At 50.7% G+C, this 26,365-nt stretch overlaps 1 protein-coding gene and 10 non-coding genes across 11 annotated transcripts; 3 read left to right on the top strand and 8 right to left on the bottom strand.

The window, feature by feature from the left end:
• The first annotated feature begins 1,569 nt into the window (after positions 1 to 1,569).
• On the top strand, positions 1,570 to 1,643 carry TRNAN-GUU (transfer RNA asparagine (anticodon GUU)). The gene has a single exon. It is a non-coding gene; the product is annotated as a tRNA-Asn (tRNA).
• A 6,256-nt stretch (positions 1,644 to 7,899) lies between these two features.
• Positions 7,900 to 10,029, bottom strand: ABT1 (activator of basal transcription 1). The gene is made up of 3 exons (XM_002714190.6): positions 9,759 to 10,029; positions 8,798 to 9,000; positions 7,900 to 8,712 (listed from the first exon to the last, which is right to left on the bottom strand). Exons 1-3 carry the CDS (start codon positions 9,997 to 9,999, stop codon positions 8,332 to 8,334), a joined length of 825 nt encoding a protein of 274 aa, XP_002714236.1. The 5' UTR covers positions 10,000 to 10,029; the 3' UTR covers positions 7,900 to 8,331.
• Positions 10,030 to 11,629: 1,600 nt separating this feature from the next.
• TRNAY-GUA (transfer RNA tyrosine (anticodon GUA)) lies at positions 11,630 to 11,718 on the bottom strand. Its single transcript is given in 2 exon segments — positions 11,630 to 11,665; positions 11,682 to 11,718. It is a non-coding gene; the product is annotated as a tRNA-Tyr (tRNA).
• A 1,867-nt stretch (positions 11,719 to 13,585) lies between these two features.
• TRNAA-AGC (transfer RNA alanine (anticodon AGC)) lies at positions 13,586 to 13,658 on the top strand. The gene has a single exon. It is a non-coding gene; the product is annotated as a tRNA-Ala (tRNA).
• A 1,437-nt stretch (positions 13,659 to 15,095) lies between these two features.
• On the bottom strand, positions 15,096 to 15,183 carry TRNAY-GUA (transfer RNA tyrosine (anticodon GUA)). Its single transcript is given in 2 exon segments — positions 15,096 to 15,131; positions 15,147 to 15,183. It is a non-coding gene; the product is annotated as a tRNA-Tyr (tRNA).
• Positions 15,184 to 17,237: 2,054 nt separating this feature from the next.
• On the top strand, positions 17,238 to 17,310 carry TRNAK-CUU (transfer RNA lysine (anticodon CUU)). The gene has a single exon. It is a non-coding gene; the product is annotated as a tRNA-Lys (tRNA).
• An 851-nt stretch (positions 17,311 to 18,161) lies between these two features.
• On the bottom strand, positions 18,162 to 18,233 carry TRNAP-AGG (transfer RNA proline (anticodon AGG)). Its single transcript has one exon. It is a non-coding gene; the product is annotated as a tRNA-Pro (tRNA).
• Positions 18,234 to 18,988: 755 nt separating this feature from the next.
• TRNAI-AAU (transfer RNA isoleucine (anticodon AAU)) lies at positions 18,989 to 19,062 on the bottom strand. The gene has a single exon. It is a non-coding gene; the product is annotated as a tRNA-Ile (tRNA).
• Positions 19,063 to 19,516: 454 nt separating this feature from the next.
• On the bottom strand, positions 19,517 to 19,588 carry TRNAA-CGC (transfer RNA alanine (anticodon CGC)). The gene has a single exon. It is a non-coding gene; the product is annotated as a tRNA-Ala (tRNA).
• Positions 19,589 to 22,082: 2,494 nt separating this feature from the next.
• Positions 22,083 to 22,155, bottom strand: TRNAV-CAC (transfer RNA valine (anticodon CAC)). The gene has a single exon. It is a non-coding gene; the product is annotated as a tRNA-Val (tRNA).
• A 445-nt stretch (positions 22,156 to 22,600) lies between these two features.
• On the bottom strand, positions 22,601 to 22,673 carry TRNAR-ACG (transfer RNA arginine (anticodon ACG)). The gene has a single exon. It is a non-coding gene; the product is annotated as a tRNA-Arg (tRNA).
• Positions 22,674 to 26,365: the final 3,692 nt, after the last annotated feature.

Below are 26,365 nucleotides of genomic sequence, written 5' to 3'. Positions count from 1 at the left end.
GGACGTCCTGTAGACCGATGCCAAAGGGTTTTGTCCAGCATACGGAAAATTGGAGTCCGAGGGTGATGGGGAGGCTAGTTCTTTTAATGCCCACATCACGTTTCATCAAAAGGAGCCCCACTTGCTTGTTTGTGTATTCTTGTGGATGCAGGGTGGGAGGGAGGAGTTAGGATTGATTGAAAAAAGAAAAAAATCTATTAGATGTCAGTATTTTAATAATAATGCATCGTAACAATTTTCTTGTCATGTAAATGTTGACTGTGGTCATCTTCATAGAGCCTTAGTCTCTTTGTTGTGAATTGCAAGCATTCATTTATGTTTAAGTATGTTAACATTTTGACATTCATTGCAAGTGAAATACCGCGTTTTTCCCTTTTATTTTAATGTAGTGTTATTTTTGTTTGATGGAATTTATGTATTGAAAATACAACCGTGTTTCTGTTGTGGTCAAAAAGAAAAGGGGGGGGGGGATCCTGAACAAGCCAACCACATGTCCAACACGGAGTAGAGCAGTCCATAGAAGAAAGTGCTTCTCTGAACTCATGTCCTCAACCCCTGAGAGAGGCAAACACAGAGTTCTTGGTCCTAAAATAAAGAGATGATGAGGTTTGGTCCATTCCTAAATAAAAGCCACTCACCTCTCCACTAACAGGTATCTTCGTTCAAGTCCAGGGAGTCTTCCCTCTCAAAACTCCCAGTATTTGGCTGCTGCACCACTTACCCAGTCTCCTTTGCCTGTTGCAGCCTAGATTCTCATAGACACATCATCTCAAGGCATAGACGGATATATCGAACTCAAAGCCAGGTGAACACATGGAGGCTGCGTGTCCAGTACTTCAAACCTCCGACTCCCTGGTCCATTATCCCGCTCCACTCTTTTCTCCAGAGAACTTGCCACCTCCTAAAATCCCACACAATTTACTTATTTGTGTTTGTTATCTGTTTCTCCTCAGCTTAAAATCAACTCCAGTCTCTCTCCCTTGCTCTGCTGATGCAACCAAGTGCCGGACAGTGCCTGGCTCTTAGCAGACGCTCAACCACTGTTGCCAAGAGACCAAAAGGACACAGGAAATCCAGGTCAAGTTCGCAGGTTGAGACCATAAGCAGGTTTGTGTAAGCACCAAGTCCACCCACCCTACCCCACATCACGCTTCTGGCCAACCCACAGATGCTTAAAAAGCAGAACAGGCACAAATTTAGAAAAATCACAATGTTCAGAATGAAAGCCAAGAGAACTATTAAAAGTCGTCCACGCTGGGATCTGTATTTTGTTAATGGTTCTCTAGTTTACTGCAGGGACATGAAGGGAACTGCACTGAAAAGGAATTCTGTCAGGATGTCTACCCTTGGGGAAAGCAGGCACCAGTCCTGCCTTGTGCCTCCCATTATAATAGACTTCTGTTCTTTAACACACGCTGTTCCCATAGGAACGGTGAAAATCAAAGCATGCAGAATTGCTTTTTCCCCAAAACACACCGACCGAAAAGTTTCATTCTAAAATACACGGTTTAGATAAACAAACAAAACTGTAAAATAATTCCTTTGGAATAAGAAGCTCTCCACATCGCTGTCTCTGTGGCGCAATCGGTCAGCGCGTTCGGCTGTTAACCGAAAGGTTGGTGGTTCAAGCCCACCCAGGGACGAGTGCTCTCTGTAATTTCCTGGTAAACACTGCCGCTGCATTTTCTGACATCCACGTGTGTGCATTTTCACAATTTAAAAGAGGAACCTAGATTAAAATTTACCAAACTCCAAACGCCCCCGGCAATGCAGCATTTCACACTCCACCCTTGCACTGCCCTGGCCACCTGCCAGAGCTCTCCAACTTCCAGGGGCACCAGCAGACTCTGAGGCTCCTAAGGATGCCCCAACTCCTCTTCTTACCCTGTCTCCAGGGCCTTGAGACCCCTGGGCTGTGCCTACCGTGGACCTCCGAATGCGGCCGCAGACAATGCGCACCAGGAAGTGCGTTACCTGTTCTTTCTGTTCTCCTCTTCACGTAAGAAATGATACCGCAAATCCCTGGTTCCACTGGTTTCCTATGAAAAGCTCATTGCTTTTTAAGAATGGAAATTTCATTTCTTGCTTTTTAATTTAATTTCTTGCTTTCTCTTCTTACCCTAATGCGTCTATGTAACTATCAATTTTTGCCCCCCCCCCTTTTTTTTGACAGGCAGAGTGGACAGTGAGAGAGAGAGACAGAGAGAAAGGTCTTCCTTTGCCGTTGGTTCACCCTCCAATGGCCGGCGCGGCCGCGCGCTGCAGCTGGCGCACCGCGCTGATCCGAAGTCAGGAGCCAGGTTGGCTTCCCCTTCTATTTTCATTAACTTACTCTATTAAAGAGTAACACTTTTTTTTTTTCTAGTGGACTATTTTACCTTCCCTGTTCACTTATTCTCTTTTTAGAAATGTCAGAACTGAAATATCTCGTTCAATTAACATGTTTGGATGTTTTGAACAACTTCCTTTTAAATGTTTGTAGTTTTCCTTCATTTTCATTTTTAAAGACTTATGTATTTGAAAGGCAGAGTTACACAGAGAGAGGAAGAGACAGAGATCATCCATTTGCGGATTCACTCCCCCAGATGACCACAAAAGTCAGGACTGGGCCAGGCTGAAGCCAGGAGCTTCTTCCTGGTCTCCCACGTGGGCACAGGGGCCCGAACACTGATTGCTTTCCCAGCAGCATTAACAGGCAGGTGGCTCAGAAGTGGAGCAGCTGGGACAGGAACCCATGCTCATGAGGGTTGCCTCCCAAGGAGAGGCTTAACTTCTTGTGCCACAATGTCAGCTCCTTTTCTCACATTTTGTTTAAAGATTTATTAGCAGACCTGCCTCTGTCTCCCCTCCTCTTCCCAGCTGAGTGACCATTACATTACTCTGTACTTCAATGAAATCAATTTTTTAGCTTCCCTATTTGCATGAGAAAATGTGGCATGTCTCACTGTGCCTCGCTTATTGTAATGACAGGATTTCATTTTTTTTTCATTCCATGTGAGTAGTATTATATAGCATATCTTCCTTACCTATTATGGCCATTTGGTTGATTCTTATCTTGCCTATTGTGAATACCATGGCAGTAAACTGAGGAGAATGTGGGCATCTCTTTAGTATGTGGATTTTCTTTTCTTTGGATAGACACCCAGTAGTGGAATAACTGGATCATGCAGCATTTGTATTTTCAGTTATTTGAGGAACCTCCATTCTGATTTCCATAATAGCAGTTCTAATTTACATTCCCACTCACTATATAAGAGTTTCCCTTTCTCTGCATCCTTGCCAGCATGGTTTTAATGTTTTTCTGTCCTTTGATAATGGTCAGTCTAACTGTGGAGAGGGATATTTCACTGTAGTTTTGATTTGCATTTCTCTGCTGTTTAGTGGAGTTTTTTTTTTTCTTTCCTATAATCATTACCCATTTGTATAACTTCTTTTATGTAATGTCTACTCAGGTCATTTGCCCATTTCAAAAACCAGATTGAGTTTTTTGCCTTTTTTTTTTTTTAATTTCCTTAGTATATTAACCCCTTGTTGAATGTTTTGTTGTGCAGAAGCTTCTTAAATAAGCTGATAAAATCCTATTTGTCTCTATTTGTTGCCTGTGCCTTTGGAGTCTTACTCAAAAAAAAAAAAAAAATCATTGCCTATACTGGTATCTTAAAGGATTTCCCTTATATTTTATTCCAGTAGTTTCATAGTTTTGGGTCTTAGATTTCGGTCTTTGACGCATTTTGAGTTGACTTTTGCATATGGTTGGAAGGGTAGGAGACTCTAGTTTCAATCTTCCACATGTGGATATCCAGTTTCCCCAGGCTATGAACCTTGATACAATGGAATTAGTTATTCCAAAATGATTGAGTTTAAAATAGGAAATTCCACAGTCCTCTCTAAATTCCCAATGGCACAGAGGCTGAGGGTTAGCCTGCCTGGGGCCTGGAAAATCCAACAGCCACTTGGAAAGGGGGGTGGGGGGAGGACCTGCAGTCTGCTATTCACTGACACCTCCCATCCAAGATGTGGGACTGTCGAGGCCCTCCTGGCTCCCACTGGCCTCAGGGGAGGCTGCTCCTTCCCAGTTGGAAGACAAGCTCAAGTATTCTTCCTGTCCCTGTCTACCCTTTCAGCCTTTCCTTGTGGATTTCACGCTAATTCCAGCTCTGCCCTTGCTAACCCTGCAGGAAAGGTTACAGCACCAGCCATTGCCTGCCTACTCTGGACATGTGTGCAAATGCTGCATCCTCCCAAGTGTCTTCATCCTAAGAACAGGCTGAAAACAGGAGAAAACCAGACAACTTTACACTGATGTTCACAGCTCAGTTCATGTCTCAACAGTTTTCAACATGTTGTAAGGGTTAAAAAAAGATTTAGGAAAGTACATGATTTTACTTCTCTCCAAGTTATTCAGCATCTCAGTTTTTGGTGGCCATGGAGGTGAGAACTGTAATTGACCAAGGCAGAAAAAAACCACTGGAAACCATTACTGAACCTCAAGCAGTCTGCTGAGCTCATCACTCTATTGTGGGGCACAGAGCACATCCCTGTGGGTTCCACCAAGGGTTTCTTCCATAACTTCTGTTACAAGACTTCAGGAAGACATTTCATGAGGAGTCATGAAAAATCAAATTCAAGATTGGCTAGAGATGTGACACACGCAGGTTTTTAGGAGTAAGGTCACAAGGCACTCACGAAACCCAACTCTGTGCCTGCCCTCTCCCCCAACCCCTCCCCCCCCCCCCGCCCCCCAAGCAATTTCCCATTTCATTCCTTGAGCAATCAGCCCACTGTAGAGCTGCAGACAGGGCCTCAGCTCCTGTTGGGAAAGGAACCAAGTTGCATCCTGGACTATGTGGCAAGCAGACCCATGACAGAGAATTATGCAATTTGCTACTCTTGGTGTTAGATGAAATCAATCTGTTCATATTTGCAGGTACACTTCCTGCCCTAGTCTATGAAATGTGCCTCTCATGAAATTCATGCAATAACCATTCATCATAGGCACAGTGAGAATGTTGGGACTAAAAGGTAAAATACTCAATGGAAAACTGTCTCTGAGCTCAGTTTTAGTGAGGAGACACAGTATTATATGACTTTGTATTAAGTAAATTAATAAAAAAAAAAAAAAAACATATGTGCAGCAGGTTAACGCCCTGGCCTGAAGCACCAGCATCCCATATAGGCTCCAGTTTGAGACCTGGCTGCTTCACTTCCAATCCAGCCCTCTGCTATGACCTGGGAAAACAGTCGAAGATGGCCCAAGTCCTTGGGCCCCTGCACCCGCATGGGAAACCCGGAAGAAGTTCCTGGCTCCTGATCAGCGCAGCTCTGGCCGTTGCGGCCAATCAAGGAGTGAACCAGCAGATGCAGGAACTCTCTCTCTGTGTAGTGTAACTCTTTCAAATAAAGAAATAAATCTTGAAAAAAAAAAAAAGTGTGCTTTTCAAAAGGGAAACAAAATTCTGAGTGCAAAAACTTAATTTTCCTGCCTTCAAAAGGCTTCGTCTAGACAAAGTCAAGATGAAAAGTTCCTGGGAAATTCATTTCCTTCCACCTATGACTTACCCAGCCTGCTTGGATGCAGGCATGAGCCCTTCGTGCAGCGGGTTAACACCCTGGCCTGAAACACCAGCATCCCATATCAGCGCCGGTTCTAGTCCCGGCTGTTCCTCTTCCATTTGAGCTCTCTGCTATGGCCTGTGAAAGCAGAAGATGGCCCAAGCCCTTGGGCCCCTAAATCTGTGTGGGAGACCCGAAAGAAGCTCCTGGCTCCAGATCGGTGCAGCTCTGGCCATTGCAGCCATCTGGGGAGTGAACCAGTGGATGGAAGATCTCTGTCTCTACCTCTAACTTTGCCTGTCAAATAAATAAAATAAATCTTCAAACAAAATTCAAGTAATAACCACATTCTTACTACTCCCTATAAGTCACCAGCTTGAATGATCAGTCACGGTGTGAAGGTTTCTTAGTTTATTGTAATATTGGAGTTCTCCATGCCTTGCAGTGGCTTGCATTGATTCTCTGAAGCCCCAGGGCTGCTTTGCTCACCTGTTTGCAAGCTCTAGTACTGTTAAGTGCACCTGAGAAGGATCTGTTCCCAGCCCCCTCCTCTAGGTTTTACCCATCTTTACAGTGTTCTGAATGTGACAACTCATTCATCAAACGTTTCCAACTAAGGGAGCACAAGTTCTTTCAGACTACTGCTCTATCATCTTCCTAGTTCACTTGGCAGGAATGATCTGGAAAACACAGTGCAGACTGAGTCTTAAGACTGTAATCACAGGCCGGTGCTGTGGCTCAATAGGCTAATCTTCCACCTGCGGCGCCGGCACACCGGGTTCTAGTCCTGGTTGGGGCTCCAGATTCTGCCTTGGTTGCCCCTCTTCCAGGCCAGCTCTCTGCTGTGGCCTGGGAAGGCAGTGGAGGATGGTCCAAGTGCTTGGGCCCTGCACCTGCATGGGAGACCAGGATAAGCACCTGGCTCCTGGCTTTGGATCAGCGTGGTGCGCCGGCCGCAGTGCACCGGCCACGATGGCCATTGGAGGGTGAGCCAATGGCAAAAGGAAGACCTTTCTCTCTCTGTCCACTCTGTCAAAAAAAAAAAAAAAAAAGAAAAAAAAAAAAAGACTGTAATCACAAATCAGGTCTGCAGTAGGAGCACTCCACGCCCTTCCACAGCCCCATTCCTACCACCAGTGGCCATGTTATCACCCATCACCACTGTTTCCTCAAGTGTGCCTTAGTAAATACCGAATTAGATACTGACAATGTGGGCTAAGAAATCAGTGTGTGGGGTCTCTGCCTGCAGCACCAGCACCTGATACGGGAGCCAGCTCCAGTCCCGCCTGCTCTGCTTCTGAACCAGCTCCCGGCTGATGTACCTGGGAGGGCACCAGAGGATGGCCCAAGTGCCTGGGTTCTTGTGCTCACATGGGAGACCCAGAATGTGTTGCGACCATTAAGGGAGTCCAGTAAACAGATCTTTCTCCTTCCTTCCCTCTGTGTATTTCTGCCTTTCAAATAAATAAATTAAAAAGAAAAGAAAAAAAATCAATGTGTGAGACAGCAAACCATAGTGCTACCACACTATTCATCCTTACAGGACACGGACCTCCTGCCAGGCTAACTGGTGGTGTCATTCTCCAGTCAGAGTTTAAGTGCTATCACAAACCTTTCTAAAGAGGTGGACAGCCCAGAAGGCTGTATCTAGAGAATAGTACAGGAGAGTTAAAATACAAAGTTCCTACCCCAGCTTTCCATTAACTTGCCAATGTATAAAGCCTTGCTTTTGAAGATTATTTCTGGCCAAAGCCAGAAACTCTATCCTACTCTCGTACGTGGAGAGTAAGAACCCAAGCATGTGGGCCACCTGCTGCTGTTGCTTTCTCAGGCACATTAACAGGGAGATGGATCAGAAGCAGCTGGGACTCAAACTGACACTCTGATGTAGGATGCTGGTGTTGCAAAAGGCAGCTTAACCTGCTATGTCACAACTCCAGCCCCTAGGCTTGCCTTGAAGGGTTGTGTGTGGAATAAACCTTGCTACAGCTCTGCCCAGACCACCTGCCATCCTGGTCTGGAATGCAGTGTGTAAGTTCCCTTAATAAACTCTTGTATTCCTATATGGCGCTTCCCAATTCAATTTTTCAGTCTCAGGATTCCTGCTCAGTTTGGGAGACATGACATACTCTGCCATGACAAATTCTGCCTACCAGACACTCAGAGAAAGGCGGGGAGGAGGTGGGGTTCAGGTAGAATGGAGGCTGAGAACAGGAGATGAAGCAAAATGAACAGATGGAATACAAGAAAAACTTCTAACTTGTTCAATGGGCTCCATCCCCCGAATCTAAAAGTATGTAGAAACAGTCATATTCTTCCTTTTCTGTAAAAAAATTTCAAAGATGGTTTCCATCCCAGTCCCACTTTATTAGCTGCTCTACTTGCTTTCAATTAAGAAACAAAGATGCTGCTGCCCCCTCACCTATGGATGGTAAACACAACCTGACTCCCTAACAAGCCGTTCCTCTGATTAGCAATAAAGGGCCTTTCTGGGACCGGCAAGTGGGAGTTTTAGGGAAACCCAGCGAGACAGCCAGCCAAAAGTCAAGCAGAGGAAAACCAACTCCTACAGTAGTCATATCCACACCACAGGAATTAGGCATTTCAGCCAAACACGTACAGGAGTCGGGAGGAAGGAGAAAGGAAGCCTGAAACACTTGCGTTTCTGGGTCCTCACCAGGGAAACACAATAAAATGTTTGCCTGTGTGGTCAGTCTCCCTAGTGTGAGGTAGAACGAGAAAGGCAGAGCCGGGGGCCGGAAGGGGTCTCCCATTCCCTCAGGAGTCCCTGACCCGAGAAGGTCCCTCTGTGTTCTCCGAGGGGGGCGCAGCTCCGAAGATCTTGGCAAGGAGCCCTCGGTTGGAGCGCGCCTGGTCCTGGACTGCAGCCAAGCGAGCCCGCTCACGCCCTCCTGGCCGCGCTGCCTTCCGGGCCCTCAGCTCCTGCTCAGTGGGCCGCTGGGCAAATGCCCAGGAGCCATCTGGTCGGGTAGGGTCCCCATCAGCAGCAAGGAAGCGCTGTCCTCGCTCCACACTTCGAAGATAGAAGTCAGTCTCCCGCTTGGCTTGGGCAACCTCTGCTCTCAGGCGCTGCCTCCGTACTTGGCGCTCAAAGGCAAGGTGTTCACTGAGGTGGGACCAGGTGAACCGGTGCAGGTACTGTGGGCAGGAAGAAAAGGAGAGATCAAGGAGAAGAACTGGGAGACAGACAGGCGGACAGCTTGGCACGTGGGCCAATCCTCACCTTGAGATTCCACAGGTCATAACGGAACGGGCTGCGCTTGCGGGCACCCATGGGCGTGTTGTGCAGACTGGCCGCCACGCGCTTGGCTATGCGCTTGTCCCGAAACTCTACCCAGCCTTCGGTGTAGTCTTTGCTGTACTTCGACCGCTTTTTTCCTCCTGTGGCCGCTGCTGCTGCTTTTTTCTTGCGTCTCACGAACCGATCTGCGTACCAAAGACAGAGCTGAGCTCGGGACTCGGCACCCCAGACGCGCCTCCCACTGGCCGCGCCATTCTCTTAGCTCGCCTACGGGGTACCCCCTCACAGTCTCTGGAAAGAATGAACTGTGAGATACACTCTGCCTCACACACCCTTTCCTTTATCTAGATCAACACTTCCTCAAATGTCACTCCTTAGGTCTGCCCTGCACGCTACCAAAAACTTGTACAGGGGCCGGCACTGTGGCGCAGTGGATTGAACCCCTGGCCTGCAGTGCAGACATCCCATATGGGTGCAGGTTCGAGTCCCGGCTGCTCCACTTCCGATCCAGCTCCCTGGATTCAGGGAACCAGCTCCCTGGATCGTGTGCCTCGGAGGGCAGTGGAGGATGGCCCAAGTCCTTGGGCCCCTACACCCATGTGGGAGACCCGGAGGAAGCGCCTGGCTTCAGATCAGCTCAGCTCCGGCCACTGCAGCCATTTGGGGAGTGAACCAGTAGATGGAAGGCCTCTCTCTGTCTCTCTTTAACTCTTTCAAGTGGCTAAAATAGGAAAGTTCCTGATGTTTTTATTCCAACTGCACTATCGCTCAGCGCATCAGTAGGCACAGAAGTAGGCGCACACGAGATCGGAACCCAAAGGCCGCAAGCCCAGAACTAAGGGGCCAGTAGGCCCGCCCCCCGCCCCGCCCGCTCAGAGATCCCATTCCTACGATGCACCAGGCCAGCGCCTCGAGAGTTCACAGAGCGCGCCCGCGCTCCTACCTTCCGCCTGAAAGAACACGCGTCCGACCTCTCCGTAGGCGCTCAAGAGGTTGCGCACGTGCAAGGGACGGAAGCGCGGCGGGACGTGGCCCAAGTATACAATTCCCGGCACCACCCGCTTCTTCTTGCTGCGGCCCGTTTCTGTGGATTCCTCCTGGTCCTCTTCCTCCTCTAGTTCCTGCTCCGTCCCTTCTGGCGGATCTGGTTCCGTGGCTGCCTTCTCCGACTCCTCCACCTCCATGCTGACAGAGACAGGGAGCACGACAGCCGTAAAGCGCCGTGGCGATTACGCACTCGTCGTGCGACGACGTGCTACGAGGGGCGGGACTGGGGCGGTGACTACGCAATGAGCGACAGCTTGCCGCGAAGGGCAGGGCGAGGAGATGACAACAATGAAAAGACTGAGGGACGGAAGCTGGCCCAAGAGGGCGGATTTGAGGGTGTCAGGTCAGAAGTGAGAGTTGAGCTGGGGGAAGGATGAAAAATCGGGAGAGCGGAAGTGACGCCTCTCCAGAGGTGGGGTGACGGAACCGGAACCGGAAATAACGTTACGAGAACGACGTAACACGCCCGGTTGAACGCCCTGAAGAGGCGCGGGCGAGTGAGGCAGGGCTCCGGGAAGTTCGCGGGGCAGTATTTGCCGAGTTTCTTTGTGCCCTAACGATCGAAATAACATTTTATACAAAGAACCCGGATATGGTGTCGGTGACGGATAACTCATCTTTGTAAACTTCGATTTTCAATGTAAAACTAAGAGTTTTGAAGTCTCACATGACAGTATTGAATGTTTTGAATGTTTGAAAATGTGGTTTAACGTTGCAGATGTTTAGATTTACTTTCGAAATTTTAGACAGTTTAACGACTTTAAATTTGATTTTGTGAATGTCTGAAGTAAGTGTGCGTGCGAATTATTTGAAGAACTTGGCTTGTTCCTTATGTGTGTGTGATAGTCCATGTGTGCGTTTCTGTCACACGTATTCGTCAGGTGCACCCAGGCCAGCCCGGTGCGGTTCAGCCCTCCTGTCCCAGGTCCTACCCGGCGGCCCCGGCGCGACCGCGCTTCCCGACGCCCAGACCCGGGCAGGGCCCCCGGGGCGCCCCGAGGACGCGCCCTGACGACGCGTGCTCGGTGGGAGCAGAGTGCCGCCCAAAGGCGCCTTTCAGTTTTTCGTCAATGCGCGACGCCCTTGATGGGGGCCCCAACACTAGTTTTGCATCCCGACTTGAGCCCAGAGGGACAGAGCGGGGGCAAACACGTCCCCACTTAAAAGGCCCCAGCTCCCTTCCAGAGATCCTGTGCATTTCTCGCTTCGCCGCCTGCACGTGCGTTCATTTTAAGGGAGACAGCTCTTCCCCGGTCCTGTGTGTGTGTGCGGGGGTGTTGGTGGCAGTGCGTGGATGCGGTTCCCTCCTCATCCTTTAACCCTGCCCTGAGAACAGCGCTGGGCGCCAGATCGCTTCCTGGCTGTGCAGAAAGATCTCGGGCGGGGCGGGCGCGTGCCTGGAGCAGACGGTGCCTTAAAAAAAAAAAAAAAACTCCGAATGCACGCAAGCGCTAGGTGATGAGAGGCGCAGCGCTGCTTAAAGTCTCTTCAGGACTCACCAAGATAGCACAGAGCCCCAAAGGCCAGCCCTAAACCTCTGGTGAAAATTGGGAGCGAACTCCCTTTGCGCTTCGCGTAGCACACGCGTCTTCGCAGCTGAACCCGGTGGGCCGGGGGCTCCGGGTATACTCGGGGAGCGGGAGAGGCGTGCCGTGTTACTGTGGGGCATATTTTATACACGTAAATAATAAAGGTCTGCGAGTTTGAGCGATAAGCATCCAAGCATCCTGGTTACTGCTGCTCTGTCTTTGTGGTTCAAAACTGTTGTCCTTCGAGCCGGATTCGAACCAGCGACCTAAGGATGGCTGATTTCACGCCACTACAGTCCTCCGCTCTACCAACTGAGCTATCGAAGGACACGTGAGGGTGGTGCTTACAACACCTGGGATAATGGATGGCCTGATGGTTTTTAGTTTTGTATTCACGCGCGCTTCGGAAAATAGGGCCAACTGTAAGGCAGTGTTCCCCGACACTGGAATTTCTATACATTTATCCGAGTACCGTGTTTCCTAGCGTTATAAATATAAAAAATCCATTGGGTTGTATACATGAGACATTAGGTGATTTGTGTGTATTCCATAAATGAAAGCCCTCCGCGATCCCTTGTCCCCCTCTAGATACCGCATAGCTAGGGACAGGCTCTGCGCTGTGGCTGATGTCCTGTGCGGTCCACCTCCTCCTTCCTCTCAAAACTGCCTGGTTGTCCCGTAAATTCTGTAGTTGTTCTAGGTACAGACAGCTGGGTTGAAGAGGATTCCGGGGTTGTGAACAGAGCACTGTCTGTATTTTCATACCTTTGCTATAAGTCAATTAGGAAATGGTGCAGCTTAACAACTAGTAAAATTTCCCTGTGAATCTTAACATATTGTTAGGCTTTATTTACTTCTTTAGAAACTTAGAGATAGAAAGACTTAATACCTAATCCAATATTCCTGGAAACCAGAACTCCTAACTCGGTAAAGCCTCAGACAAACCGATGGCCCAAGCACAACGCATGGATATGAGTTATGAGATTGGGCTGATTTTCTTTTCCTCAACCTCCATCCATGGAAAATAGCCGGGAAAAAAAGAGAAGCCACACAAAATTCTGCTCAGCGATGAGTAAGGAGAAAACACGTGTGACCTTGAGCCAGTTTTGAGATGGATAGTGCTCTGAGTTTTGAACTTTCTTGTCTGAGATATGAGAGTGGGAGCGAGCGGCAGGAAGATGAGGGGCTTCGTTCTCACCGTAGTTTTTGTCAGCTCTGATTGCAAAGAAAAAGCAAAAGGACTAAAGGCAGTCTCCGCCGACTTGGAAAGGGCCTGCTGGGGTCGCCCTGCACAGCGTAGGGACAGAATCACTTTCTCTAAAAAAGTGTTTCGCCTTCTCCATTTCAATTTTGATCATCTTGGCCAATTTCACTGAAATTAGAAAATAACATTAAAGCAAACAGGAGGAATTCTCTGATAATGAAATCTCAATAGAAGATGCAGATGTTGGGTGGGGGGCTTTGTGTGAGTTTCCTAAAATGATGGCTCCCTGGCACCTGGAACAGTACCTGGTACCCGGCTCTCCACCGGCCCAGGAGAAAAAGGCAACTACTGCCTTTGTCTTTTTGCAAGGACACCAGCTGTAGACCCGCCATATGTTGTTCACTGCTCTTGTAATATTTACCTTGGAAAAATAACTTGAACACCCTTTGATCAAACTACAGAGCCAGAATAAAACCAAGTGGGCCGCGCCCTCTCCTAGCCTTCCGCCTCTGTGTGATGGGGAAAGCCCGACACGTAGTGGGTCTTCAAGGATATCCGAATGTGTTCCTGGGACCCATTCAGCCAACTGATGGAAATTTTAGGGGCGGGGGCGGAGATTGGCGGAAATGCTGCATAGGCCGAGGTTGAACCTCGTTGCTTGAGTAAATTGATTTTCTCCTGGCTTCACCCTCAACCTTCCACTTCCCAGTTTCAGAAGGTCAAATGCTGTGTTAAGCTCTTGCCCCATTCCCAAGACAGGTGTTTCTGGGGAACCCCGCGCTGTGGCCCAGGCGCACTCCACGATCCTTTACCGCCAGGAGCCTGCACCGCAGCACCAGGTGGGCGGCGTCCAGGGCGGGTGTCTCCCCGCGGCTGCCAGGTCACCGCAGACCTGCAGCTCCGCACGAACTGGACAGTCTGAACTGTCCCGAGTCCGGGCTCACGGTCAGCTTGCAAAGGGGATAAAGCAAACGAGCGCTGCGGCCAGGTGGGGAATTAGCTCAAATGGTAGAGCGCTCGCTTAGCATGCGAGAGGTAGCGGGATCGATGCCCGCATTCTCCAGTTTTGTGCCTGTCTTTTGGCTTTGCTTCTCCTGCTAAAATCTTAGGGAAACCGAAGCCTTGCAACGACGTCTGCTCATTCCTAACATCGCTGCTCTTTCTTTCAGGACCTGTGTTGGAGACCCTGTGCGTGCAGGCGGTTCCCCCAGCCTGGGCTGAGTTCTGTGGGGGCGCCCGTGTGTTTTGCATATCTGACTTTCGGTTTCTTCCTGGTGGATGGACAGCTCTACCCCTCGGCACATGTGTTCGAGTATTGGATTTTTTTTTTTTTTTTTTTACTTTCTGTATCTATTTTCCACCGTCAGTTCCGCAACTTTAACAAATGCAGTGCATGAAGAGCATGCAGGCGTGTTTGCGGTTTGAGTTCACTCGGGAGCTGCCACTTTAGCACAATCTCCAGCCCTTAATAGGAGTGGTTTCCAGTGCGTCTTGGGCAGAACGAGCCTGATTCAACAAACCTGGGCTTCTGTGTTCTTTTTCGGCTGTCCAGGTGATTTCCGAAGCGTGGGAAGAATGATACAAAAAGTTTCGAGGCGCAAAATCCTCAGACAACTCTTCTTTACTTTAACACCCTTGTCAAGACTTGGATCCGATATTTTTGTCATTGAGCACTCTCCCACAGGCACCCGGGATCTCATTTCTGAGACAGGGTAGCAGTGGGATTATTGCGTATTACTGAGATTAGCGCAAAAGTAGCAAACGTGTTATACTCTACTTTTTCAGCGAATTCCACAGGTGGGTAGGAACTCCTCTGCATTTTTTCTCTTGTATAGTGTTTTTTTTTTTTTTTTTTTTTCCTGAATGCACTGTTCTCTTCCAGCAGTGTTTTCAGAACTCGAAGCATATTATCATCACCTGTGGAGGTTTTTTTTTTAAATTACCAATTACCAAGGCCTAGGTCTCAACTCTAAAGTGGCACAAGTGCAGGCGCTTTGTAAATTCTCCCCGAGAGATCAAATCCCCACCGAATGTTCCTACGCGAGCCCTAGCTAAACAGAAGGGCGACTGCGACTGCACCTGCCAGGGCGCGTGGGCGGCGGCGGAGGTCCAGTGTGCAGCTGACCGCTTCGGCCGGCAGGGGGAGCGCGCGCCCCACCAATCGCCGGCCGACCCGCGCGACCCCTTGGCCGGGAGCGGACGCCCCCCTCGCCCCCTAGCCGGGCGGCCTCTGTGGTCCGCAGCGTCGGGGCCTGGGGGTGTTCACAAGGGCTGAATTATGAGAACTCCGGGATTGAAGTCTGATCGTACGCATGGAAACAATCGTGTCGGAGAATAATTATTAAAAAATGCTACACTTGCGGCGGATCGAGAACAGATTTGAATGTATTTCCAATACAGACAGGTGTATTGGAAAACGTGAAGGTTGGAAAAGACGAGTGGGAATTGCATTGTGTGCCAAGGTGAAGGTAGGGACTCGTAAAAATTGCAAAACACAAATTCCTTCGAGCCGGATTCGAACCAGCGACCTAAGGATGCCTGAGAGCTTCCACTACAGTCCTCCGCTCTACCAACTGAGCTATCGAAGGAACCGCGAGCACGGCTCTCCTGCCGACGATGCCATCTCTGCGCCGCTCCGGTGCGGACCCCTGCGGCCCCACTCCGAGCGCTGACGCCTCTCCCCGGAGTCCGGGAGTCCGGGATCCCGCGGACCCGGGAGAAAACAGCACTGACGCTCACGACATTCCTAAAAAAAATACGGAGAATGAATTCAAACAAGCAGTTCTGACCTCCACTTATACACAGAACTGGAAAAACCTTAATCTGCGATTTTAGCAACATAGCGAACAGACGGAGGGAAGGGGCGATCCGCGTTCACTCTTCCACGGGATAAAGAAGGATCTTTGCCTTTGCTTTCTCTCTCTCTTTTTCCTCTTTTTAACAAGAAGTAATCACTCAACATGACTTTTAACCTCATCTTTATTAAAGATGTGAGGCCGGTCTGGGTAAATTAAATATAACATTTGATGTCCTCCCCAAACTCAGTGGACTCAGTTATCCTATTTTATAAATATGGTTAGTGTTATCTAGCTTATCAAAACACTCTTTCAGAGGGTAAGTGCACAATTCTTATGCAACTATCAAATAAACATTTCCGGAAGACTTAAGTCATTAATGAGGAAGCGAACAATAGGGAAAACTGTTTCAAAGAATTTACTAATAGTCACAGAAAGGAACTATGTAAATTCATGTTGGAAAATTAGACACAGAATTGTAAAATGCCCCCACAGGGCAATTAAACTGCTGCTTTTTCTATGGGGCAGGCAATTGAGTGTGTCCTGCAAAGTTCTTTCGCATGGCGATCATTCATCTGCAGGCTAGCATCTAGAGCTGAAAAGCGTCTTACTCAATAAACAGATGTCCCACGAGGGACACCTGGAAATGTAAAAAGTTTTGACCATCACGACGGAGAAAAGTGCTTCTGGGACACAGCAGGTGCGCACATGAACGCCCACCCCGTAACGCACAGCACAGTCACCCACACAAAGACTGATCTGGTACAAATGTCACTGGTTCTGATAGCAAAAACCCTGCCCTGCTCTGCGATCCTTGGGCGGACCCCTTAGAAAATGCTGGAGGTCTAGGATGTCATTGACAAGAAATGCAACCTTTTTTTTTCTTATTTCCGAATATTGGTATTTTAGGCCCTGCTGTAATAAAAGCGTGTTCTGTTAATATAAGCATTTGTCTTTTAGAAAACGGTCGGGGAGTCTCTGAGCTCCAGGCTCAAGCTGATTATGAAAATAGAAAAATGTGCGCTGGAGCAGTTACCATGAGCAGTTACCATGAGACAAGGCGGGGCTGCAGGAATCATTCCTCCCGGCGCTGGCGTTAAGATGTCTCTCCCTGGCGTGCTACGGTGATTAATGCGGATAACTGCGATGAGAACCATCCTAAGGCCCTTGTGGGATCCGAGGAGGGCGACTTCCTGGCCTGCGCTGGCCGCGCGCAGGTGTCCCGGAGCTGCCCCTGCCTGCCCGCGGCTGGGCTCACTGGCGCCCCCTTCTGGCCGACGCCTGCTCCGAGTCCGCGGTTCCGAGCCCGGGACAGTGCAAGGCCCCCGGCAGGCGGTCTGGGCTGGAATTCAAAACTTAAATGGCTAGAGCGATGTTTTTAACACAACAGGCAGGAAAGGCAAGGGGATGGGGGGTGTGATGAGACGGTGGCAGCAGGAGCCGGAGGCCCCGGTGGGCGACAGAGCCCAGGGTCCTGTCTGGGCTGCAGGCTGGGTGACTGGGGACCACGCTCTCAACCGCGGCGACAAGCGGTTCTGGAGCTCTGGGCCTGCCGGACTTGGGTCACTCCTGCTGCATCCAGAAAACCCGACTCTTACATCCTGGGAACTTCTGTTATCTGTCAATCAACACACGCTGCTGAGAATGGGGGAAAGAGGGCGGATACAGAGAAAGTGGGCGCAATGCGTGCTAATAATAATTTTAGGAGTTGTGCGCATTATTCGACTTTCATCTCATTTTACATATGAAACGAAAATAATCAGATCAAATCTAAAATCCTGCATATCCTGGCTTCCAAATAGTTCTATGTTCTCCTAATACACTGGGGACAAGCACGTTCTTCAGGTGCCCGGCTAGCTCAGTCGGTAGAGCATGAGACTCTTAATCTCAGGGTCGTGGGTTCGAGCCCCACGTTGGGCGCTTTCGTATGTTTTTTTCAAACCAGTTCAACCTGGATAGCCTGCGTTTACCGAAGGCCAGGGCGCCCCCTGGCGGGCCCGCGCCTCGCCGATCCACGATTCCCGTCACGGTGCCGAGGGGCTGGGCGCATCCACTCCCCAGGGTAACTCTAAAGCGCACATCCCCTCAGAAAGCCTCAGGGTGCTGGGAGGAGCGTGCCGAGGTGCCAGGCACAGTTGCCGGGCCCGCGTCTTCCGGGCCTGTCCACCCCGCCGCACTGCGTATCAGCGACGCGTGTCTCCGCCTCTGCTCCCTCCACCCGCGCCAGGAAAATACGGGTTCCGTGTTGCCCAGGCCCCTCACGCTTGTCCATGGTCCTGTATAACCAGCACACAGGCCTTGCCTGTGTTTCATAGGAAGCATCTGGCAAGCGCTAGAACACAAGACCAGGGAATCTGGTGTGGCCGCAGAGGAGCGCGGGGCACGGGATCCCGCAGGGGGACTTGCGAGGAGAGGGTGCGGGGCCCCTCCGGGCACGGGACAGGGACCCGCGGGCCGAGGGTGCGGGGCGCCGCGGCCCCAGGAAGCGGCGCGACCTTGGCCCCCGCGCGTCCGCGTCCGCAGAGGCGGAGGCGCGCTGTCGAAGGGTGGCCCACACAGTTCCTACAAACACACCCGAGGAGGCGGCGAGTGTCACTGCACGGCGCGTGGAACACTGAACCGTGCAAAACCGAAAGCTCCTCGTGTGTTCCAGAGGGGCCAATGTAAGTTACCTTCACCTGTCCCGATGTCACGCAGTTCTGTATTACCGAGGCAGCTCTCTGACTTCCAGAAAGTGCTCACGGGAGCCAGGAGCTGGTGCAACAAAACCTGGGCTCGTCCGGGATTTGAACCCGGGACCTCTCGCACCCTAAGCGAGAATCATACCCCTAGACCAACGAGCCACGTGGTAAAATAGGCCTCCGCGATTTCCTAAATAGCCGAGCAATTTCTTTCGGCATAACCTCAAGGCTAGACTGTATGCAGCTGCTGCTGACACCAGCTTTACTTGTGCACCTTTAAAATCAACCAAAGTGGAAGACTCTGGGGCCCCGTCTGAGGCCCGGTCAGTCGCGTCTGGAGCCGCGCGTTCCCAGAGCCAGCGTGGAGCCCGGCCGCCCGTCTCGGCGTTTTCCTGAGGAAAGGAAACCGCGACAGGATGCACCGCTGTGGGACCGCGAGCTCTCCGGTCCGAGGGAAGTCGGTTCAGGAGGGCGGGAGGCCTCACGCCGCGAGCCCACGGCGGGGCCCTGGCGGGCAGATCCGCCCCGACGGCTCCGTCCTTCGCTTCCCGGGAAAGCGAGGCGACGGGACGGCTCCTCCGGGCTGGATCTGCCGGGTCAGCGCACCCGCGAGGGCGCAGGTGGGAGCTGTGGCTTCTCGCCGAAGACTTCCGTGTTTCCAGGCTATCGCGGGGGTGGTGCTGCCCGCCAAGTAAATCGCTGCCACTCTCTGTCTACAGAGGAATTTAAAGCTGGCGTCTGAGGACACAGGATTTGAGAGCCCTGACCCGCCGAGACTGCGTCTCTCGACTTCCGGGGCACTGGTTTAGAATCAAAAGGAACTTGCTATTCGCCTTGTAACGGCAAACCTCTCGCAGCTTTTCCTTCTCTGTGTAAAAGTTGCGAAATTTAAATCGCACTGATGCAAAACGTTGAGCTGGCCCGTACGGGGATCGAACCCGCGACCTTGGCGTTATTAGCACCACGCTCTAACCAACTGAGCTAACCGGCCACCTGCTCTGCTGCGGCTTAGAAATCCATTCAAGAAATGTTCTTGTGTGTTGATTTGTTTTCTTTCGTAAGATTCGCGCACCGTCCAAGCAGCGGATCCAGCGACGCCAAGGCGGACTTGAGGTATTTGTCCAGTTTTTTTCGTTCTTTGACGTTCGGGACTAAGTGCGCCATCCGCTCCGTTCCGTGCCCTCGAGAGCGCCCCCACACGGTCATCTTCTCTTGGGCAGGCTCTCCTGGGATCCCAAGCACATTTTTTCAGATCAAACTGTTGTCTCAAAAAAGCCTGTTCCCTTCGACAAGGGCTCAGCGGCTAACACACACCGCAGACCGGTAAGGAAGCGGAGGACGCGAGGCCTTCCCCGCCCCGCGCAATCTTTGATTTTTATCCTAGGAAGTAGTGGGGAGAAGGACCCGACCCATAAAAGCAGGATTTAAGGTCGGGCAAAAGGATCTGGAGATGCCGGGGATCGAACCCGGGGCCTCATACATGCGAAGCATGCGCTCTACCACTGAGCTACATCCCCGACCCCGGAACGCCGCTCTTCTGGGCTCTCCCCAGTTCTTTGCACCGAGTTCCACACGCTGCCCCCCGAAATTCCGTGTTTGGTGAGCGCTATATTTGAATCGTGCTTCGTCCGACAGAATCATGAAACAGTTCACGGGGCGGCATCTTTCCAGCCATGACACTTGTCAGGGATGGAACTAGCCGCTTGGGACTCCGAACAGAAAAAGGCAGAGTGGAGTCCTTCTTTGTTGTATTTTTATTTTATTTTAAATTTGGAACCCTTCCGTTTCCTTTTCTTCAAAGGCAGCCGAAACCAAGGGTTGCTAAATCAAGCCGCTCCCTCTGTCCCTCGGTTATCAATCTGGGGTGCCAAGTGTGTCTCTGACAAGGTGATCCAATTGCCCCGTACCGGCACCCACATTGGGTCGCTTGCTTAACTAAAAATGTCTTGTTTTGGGCCAAAAGTGGAATATCTAGGATACTGGGCAGCCATTGTTTATTTCACCGGCTGCAGGAGGGGTTCGGGTAAAAGGTCTCACGGAGTTAAGTCACCACCAAGAGGTGCACGTTCAGCTCATGTCCAAGTTCTCGCAGGGGCGGTGATGTTCGTGGCCTTTCTGTGGTCAGCGATGCCCTGCTCTCCGGGGGGTGTTTCCAATGGCCAGGGGGCTTCAGCTCATGGGGAGGCGTGTTACCTGCAGGCGGGCAGTCAGGTTCTGCGCCAGAGAGAATTCCCCCAACAAGATGCCTCTGGACAGTACTGATCAGGAAAGGCTTCTCCTATGGGAAACAAACATAGCTCCGTGAGTCCGGTGATTAGAATGTCGTAGGGCGGCTGTACCAATCCCTCACCTTTGTGAATTCCTTTTCGGTTAGTCCTAAACGACTGGCAAAGACTCCCTGGCTAAGGGAGACGGACGAAACCCTGGATCTTGCTTCTGAACTGGGGACTGTGCGGACACCGGGCCTGAACCCCCAGGCCCGCTGGAACTGGGCGCAGGTGGAGACTGGGAGGGCTGGTGCGATGGTTATTGCTCCGGAAAGCCCCGCTGGGGACACTGCAGGCTGCCGAGAGGATGCTCCCCGACAGCCTTTCCGCACGCCCCCCTCCCACCTATTACGGTTCACTTGGCGCTCTGCACCTCCTGCAACAAGCCGTTTAAGAAGGGACTCCGCCCGCTGCTTAGACGGAATGAAGCCTGGTTTCAAAGCCCCTTGGTGAGGCCCAGGCACCTTCGGCTGGCTGACAAGGTCACAGCAGGTCTGTCTCAGCAAGGCGTGAGAAGGACAGCTGCGGTCCTCTTGGTGGTTTTAGGTTTGCAGGGAACCAAACTCTGCGTGAGAAAGCCGGAGCTTCCTGGTGGTCCCGCTAATGATAGCTGTATTGCTAATTTTAGGGACGAGCGCTTAGCCCCATAATCCCCAAAATCTCCATCGCTTTGTAGAATCTTAATCAAATTAAATGTTGCTGTAGGAGAAGGGGTTGATGCTTTACGCAAGGTTCAGCTGCTTGTGGGAAAGAATTAAAAGGCAACAGGCTCCCTGGTATATACTTCCCACTAGAATATAGATAAATGTTATTAAAGCTTTAAATAAATATGTACTACAAATACAACAATGGTTAGGAGGTCAAAACTGTAGAATAGATCTAAGTGAACCTTTAGATAAGTACAATAAAGAAATCAAAGTTACAGAAAGAACCGCAAAAGAGGGGATACATTTTTAAAAGAGCCTGCTTTAAACATTGGGGCTTCTTGTAAAGATTAGATTAGGAAGGTGCTATTCTAGATTGTGTAGCCAATTTCTGCATAGCTCAGCACCACTCCAGGCCTTGGCTTGTGTGGGCAGCCCGTTATCTCGCACCTGTCTGTGACGGTAACCCATGCTCTGAACATGCCTTTGAAAATCAAAGAAATTGTAATTAGATGAAAATGGACAACAGACTTGTTATTGTAAGAAAGAATCACTATGTGACTTATGATATAAAAATAAAGTCTGGTGCTCGAGGGCCAGAGCCATGCCTTCAGCCTTGCTGTGAATGTGTACCTCAGTTCTCCCTTTGGAACCCCTGGACCGGCTGGAGCTGGACTGCAGCAGCCCCTGTCCGGGCAGGCTCAGCCTCCACTCCCTCTCTTCCCACCCTCGGTCTGTCCCCCTTAAATAAAGTCTTCCCTGCTTTAGCCGCCTCCTCTCCTTCTTGGAACCCTAGAATCCTAAAACTGGGCAGCCAGCTCCTAAATGAGAGGGAGAGGGCCCAATCCAAGCGTGGAAATCTGCTGCTGCTGCTGCCTCCGAGGACCCGGGCCAGCACCTGCTGCGGGGACCGCATGGGCAGGGGCCGGCTCCAGCCAGTGCGTTTGCAGGGTGCCCTGCACTGCATTACCTTACACCGCGGCTCTAGCAAGAGAGGAAAAAAGGAGCAATACGTACTTAAGTACGGACTTATAAAGGCGAGTAAATACTCAAAAAATTTTAAAGTGCTAATTCCATTGGAAAAAAAAAAAATCAAACCTTGTTTCCGCCCGGTTTCGAACCGGGGACCTTTCGCGTGTGAGGCGAACGTGATAACCACTACACTACGGAAACGCGTTGTAGCGAGAGCCGGCGCGGAAGCATTCGCTGTGTGGCGGCCGCCGCTGTCTGCGCCCGGCGGCCCGCGCGGTGGCCGCGCACCGGAGTCTTGGAGCCCGGAGTGCGGAGGGGGCCGGCGGTGCCTCCAGAGCCCAGAGCCCCAGTGATTTATTCTGCAAATGCCCGGATGTTCGGGACAAAGAAGGGACTCGGACTTCTCAGACCGACGCATCCTTTATCATCGCTCGACCCAGAGCTCCAGATCCTCACAACTTCACCTCACTTGACGGAAGAAATAATGCCCTTCCGCGTCCAGCTCTGGCCGGCGCCGCGGGCGGAGGCCGGGAGTCCATCCTCAGTGGCTTGGCGGTCCCCGATGCCCGCCTCAGGCCGCCGGCCTCCGCCTTACTTATCTCGCGTCGGGCGGAGAAAAGGAGATGGTAAAAGGGAACGCCGCCACCGAGCCAGCCAGGAGTCGAACCTGGAATCTTCTGATCCGTAGTCAGACGCGTTATCCATTGCGCCACTGGCCCACGTTGGGTACCTCACTGGCCTGTCTCCTCAGAAACCAGGCGGCGGGCGACGCTGGCCCCCGCCTGCGCTCGGCCGAGAGTCGTGTGGGCTCCGGGGGGCCGCTCGCTCCACACGCTGGGCAGCAGTGCCCAGGAGGCGCCTGCCGCCTTGCTGACCTGCGGAGGACCCTGGCTGGACCTCTGGCGGACATTGGAAGCTCCTGATGTTTTTCTTGTCTCTCTGTGGGCTGTACATTTTTTGCAGGCAGCTCCTGCCGCGGGACCTACGTCTCCAACTGTGCCTCCTTCGAAGGAGCACAGAGCCCCTGGCACCCACACGGATGCTTGCAAACGCGTGTGTTTCTCAGTCCCTGTATTTCTGAGAAGCAGCAGTATCTCCAGGCCTGGTGAACGTTGCACAGAAGTCGAGGGCAACTGACTGCCTGCCGCTGAGAATGCTCGCGTCGGTCGTACGGGTTCAACAGCCGCTACCAAAAAATGCAGGTCTCTGCCCTTTCAGCAGAAACACAAGGGTAGACCTGGTTATGCATCCCTCCCTCGGCATTAGATGGGGCTCCTCTCGGGTTTGTACTGTTGGAACCGCAACGAATGCATCTTTACTTCCCCTTACACATTCTAGCTAAGAGAAACCATTGCCGTCTTGAAACTCTAACAGTTTACCTAAGAATTTCAGGCCCCACTGTCTTTCCCCACCTCCTACAGCCACTGCTGCTTCTTGAAAACTCACCCTGCAGGCTTGCAAATTGGGAGGAGCCTGTTTGGGACCACAGAGTCCCCGCCTTCCTCCTTCGGCCTCTCCCTAACCTGCATACATGCAGGACCTCTGTCCCCAAAGAGTGATTCATGAGACTTACTCACTCACACTTCCTTTTAGTGTATTAATTATGGCTATAATTATGTCTCATAATTAATTAGGCTATAATTATGTCTCATAAGTTAGAGTTATGTCGAAGAGCTCACAAAGGATGTGTCATCCTTGGGTTCTTTAAAGACAATGAGGTTTCTAAAAGGAAAGGAGGCGGAGGAAGGAATGCAAAAGAGGAAGGGGAAAAAGCAAAACCGTTCTCTTAGCTTTTTTATTTGTGGAGAATCCCACAGGAGTCCCAAAAGAGTTATGGAGCACCACTAACCCAAAAAGAAAGAGAAAAAGCAAAAGCAAAATGGAGTTACTTAAGCTAAGGCCACTAAGCACCAGGAACTGCCCGGGCCATCTGTCAGAAGCAGACACAGGTGGTGAGCCTGATAAGGACTGAGGGACACTACATCATAGGCAGCGGCTAACCAGCTGGCTACTCGTTATTTCACCCACACTACTGCACCACGACTGGCCACACCCGGAAGACCCCCAACACACCATTGGTCACACCCAGACACCAACATCTGGTTAGTGACACCCCGAAGGATGAGCCTATGATCGGTGACCCATCAGGGCACATTCGCCTCCCACCTATCCCAGAGCGGGGATAAAGAGGCAAGCCGCACACCTGCTCTGCATCCCCTCGGGGACCACAGCTCAGTGCCAGTGAAACTCTGCCCGAGTCTTCACTGACTGAAGAAGCTCTGCTCCCCCGCCACACGCTGGAGCCAACCTCGCCTGGATGGCCCAGCCCCTCACCAGGATGGTCCAGCCGCTGCCGGAGCCAACATCGGAGCTGGACCAGACTTCTCATCAGTGACTTCTCCAGCCCTTCACCGTCGAGCCTACTGCCCAGAGTGCTAGTCATCCCACGACTCCCGCCCGTAAGTGACTGTTTTGAGATCCATCTCTCCGAGTGGTCATGAAGACTTTGGACTCTGGACTTTGACTTTTCGTGATCGTGATATGAACCTTGAGAATGCAGCATTCATTTTACATTCTTAGCCATGAGTGTCTACATTGGTTATGCTTTTATGCTTTGTATGTGTTATACTTATTACTGTTGCAGGATATTTCTGGAAGTTGTCTTACTCCTAGATGTGTGTTATACCCTGTGGACTAAAGACATATTGAGCGGTATTGGTCTTTAGATATGTGCATTGAATACATATTAAGTGGCATTGAATATTGAATAATAAATTATATTAAAAAGACTATCCCGATTCTGTGTGATTCTTCCCCATGCTCCGACACGCCCAATTAGCCCTGTTGAGCTACCTGACAAGTGGTGCTCACGATATTATTCCACTCTTTTTCTTCTGTTTCTTGTTCTTTCTCAGACTAAACAGGAGAAGGAAGAGAAAGGGGAGAGTGAATGGGAGGGTGGATACCATGGGAAAAATTAAGAATTACTATGTTCTTAATCTTGTATTTATGAGAAACATACAAACTAAAAAAAAAAAAAACTCAAAAAATAAATAAATAACCCTACTGACTCCCTGCATCAACTCTGCCCTGTGCACTGACTTCCAGTGCCTGGCAGCCTGAGCCTAATTTTGATCCAGTAACACTACAGCCTCCTATTGCCACTTGGTGATTGAAGACTCCCTCTTGGAAGTATAATTTTAAATATAGTGGAGAAAGATAGGTACATAACAGATCACTCTGCATTAAGAGAAGAAATGTTACTGGAGAAATGGCAGGGTTCTTGTCTTTGAGCAAGAAAGAATTCAGGCGTGAGACAGAGAATAGTGGGAGGTAAAATAGCAAGGTTTATTAGGGAAGGGACATCTGTAAGGATGGGTGGGCACCTCTCCAGACAGAGCCTGAGAGAGGGCCCAGTTGCTCGGACTGGGGGTGGGGGGAGGAGCAAGGTTACTGGGTTGAGTGGAGAGATTACACCTGGCCAGGCAGGCGGGCAACTCAGCAGGGAGTGTGCTGAGTGCGCTGTCTGGTTGAGGTGGTGGGTGTGTGGGGGGAGGTGTTAAGGAGATGGGTCTCTGTCTTCACACATCTCCTCCTGAAACAAAGGATTTTATGGCTGTAAATACTAAGAAGCTCCTATCTGAGTTTTCCCTTGAAGGTATCAGACAGGAGGAAGCCTAGCTGGCGCCATCCTGGGTTCAGAGGAAGGGTGAGCAGGATCCCCTAGAGAATGGGGATGGGGCAGAGTGTTTGAAATGCAGATCCTGGGCTGCATCTGGGAGATTGTGGAAGATTTGTCAGGCAGAAGGGGCAGGGACCTCCACCTGGCAGGTTATCAGGTAGAAGGGGGCAGGGCAGGATGCCAAGGCCGGGCTGCCCCTGAAACATTACTGGGATGACTTTGAGATGTAGATGCATATGCTGGATATAGATGTCTTCTCTTTAGGCCTGTCATACACACCTAAGCTCATACCTAACTTCCTACCTAACAGAAGGAGTTTTCTGTTCTGAAGAGGAGTGTGGAACAACTATGCCAGGATTTTCAGAAATTAAGAAAATTGTGGCACTTTCTGGTCTATTCTGTTCTCATCACATATTCAGAATGGAGATGTCAGATCCTAGGACCTCCCTGGAAGTCACAGGTCCCCTAATGTACCTATGAAATCAGCTTGAACCCAACTGGCTATGTTAGGGAGGAAGTTAGAAATTAGCCTATGCGTGTGAGAGGGGACAAGGCATCCACAGACGCTCGCAAGCACACCTTGGAAGCAGCCCTAGTATTTTACGCTCCAGAGTCCTGCCCCTGCCCTGATAACTTTACAGGTGTTCTCAGCCATCACCCCAAGGGAAGCTCCCCAGGAGAATCCTCTCTGCTCAACACCGAATCGGTTACCTAGCTTGATAATATTCG

Source organism: Oryctolagus cuniculus, chromosome 5, assembly GCF_051225735.1.
Source record: "Oryctolagus cuniculus isolate XC-2025 breed Fujian yellow rabbit chromosome 5, ASM5122573v1, whole genome shotgun sequence".
Lineage (NCBI taxonomy): Eukaryota > Metazoa > Chordata > Mammalia > Lagomorpha > Leporidae > Oryctolagus > Oryctolagus cuniculus.
The sequence above is the reverse complement of the archived record's forward strand: the minus strand, read 5'-3'. Positions and strand labels throughout refer to the sequence as shown.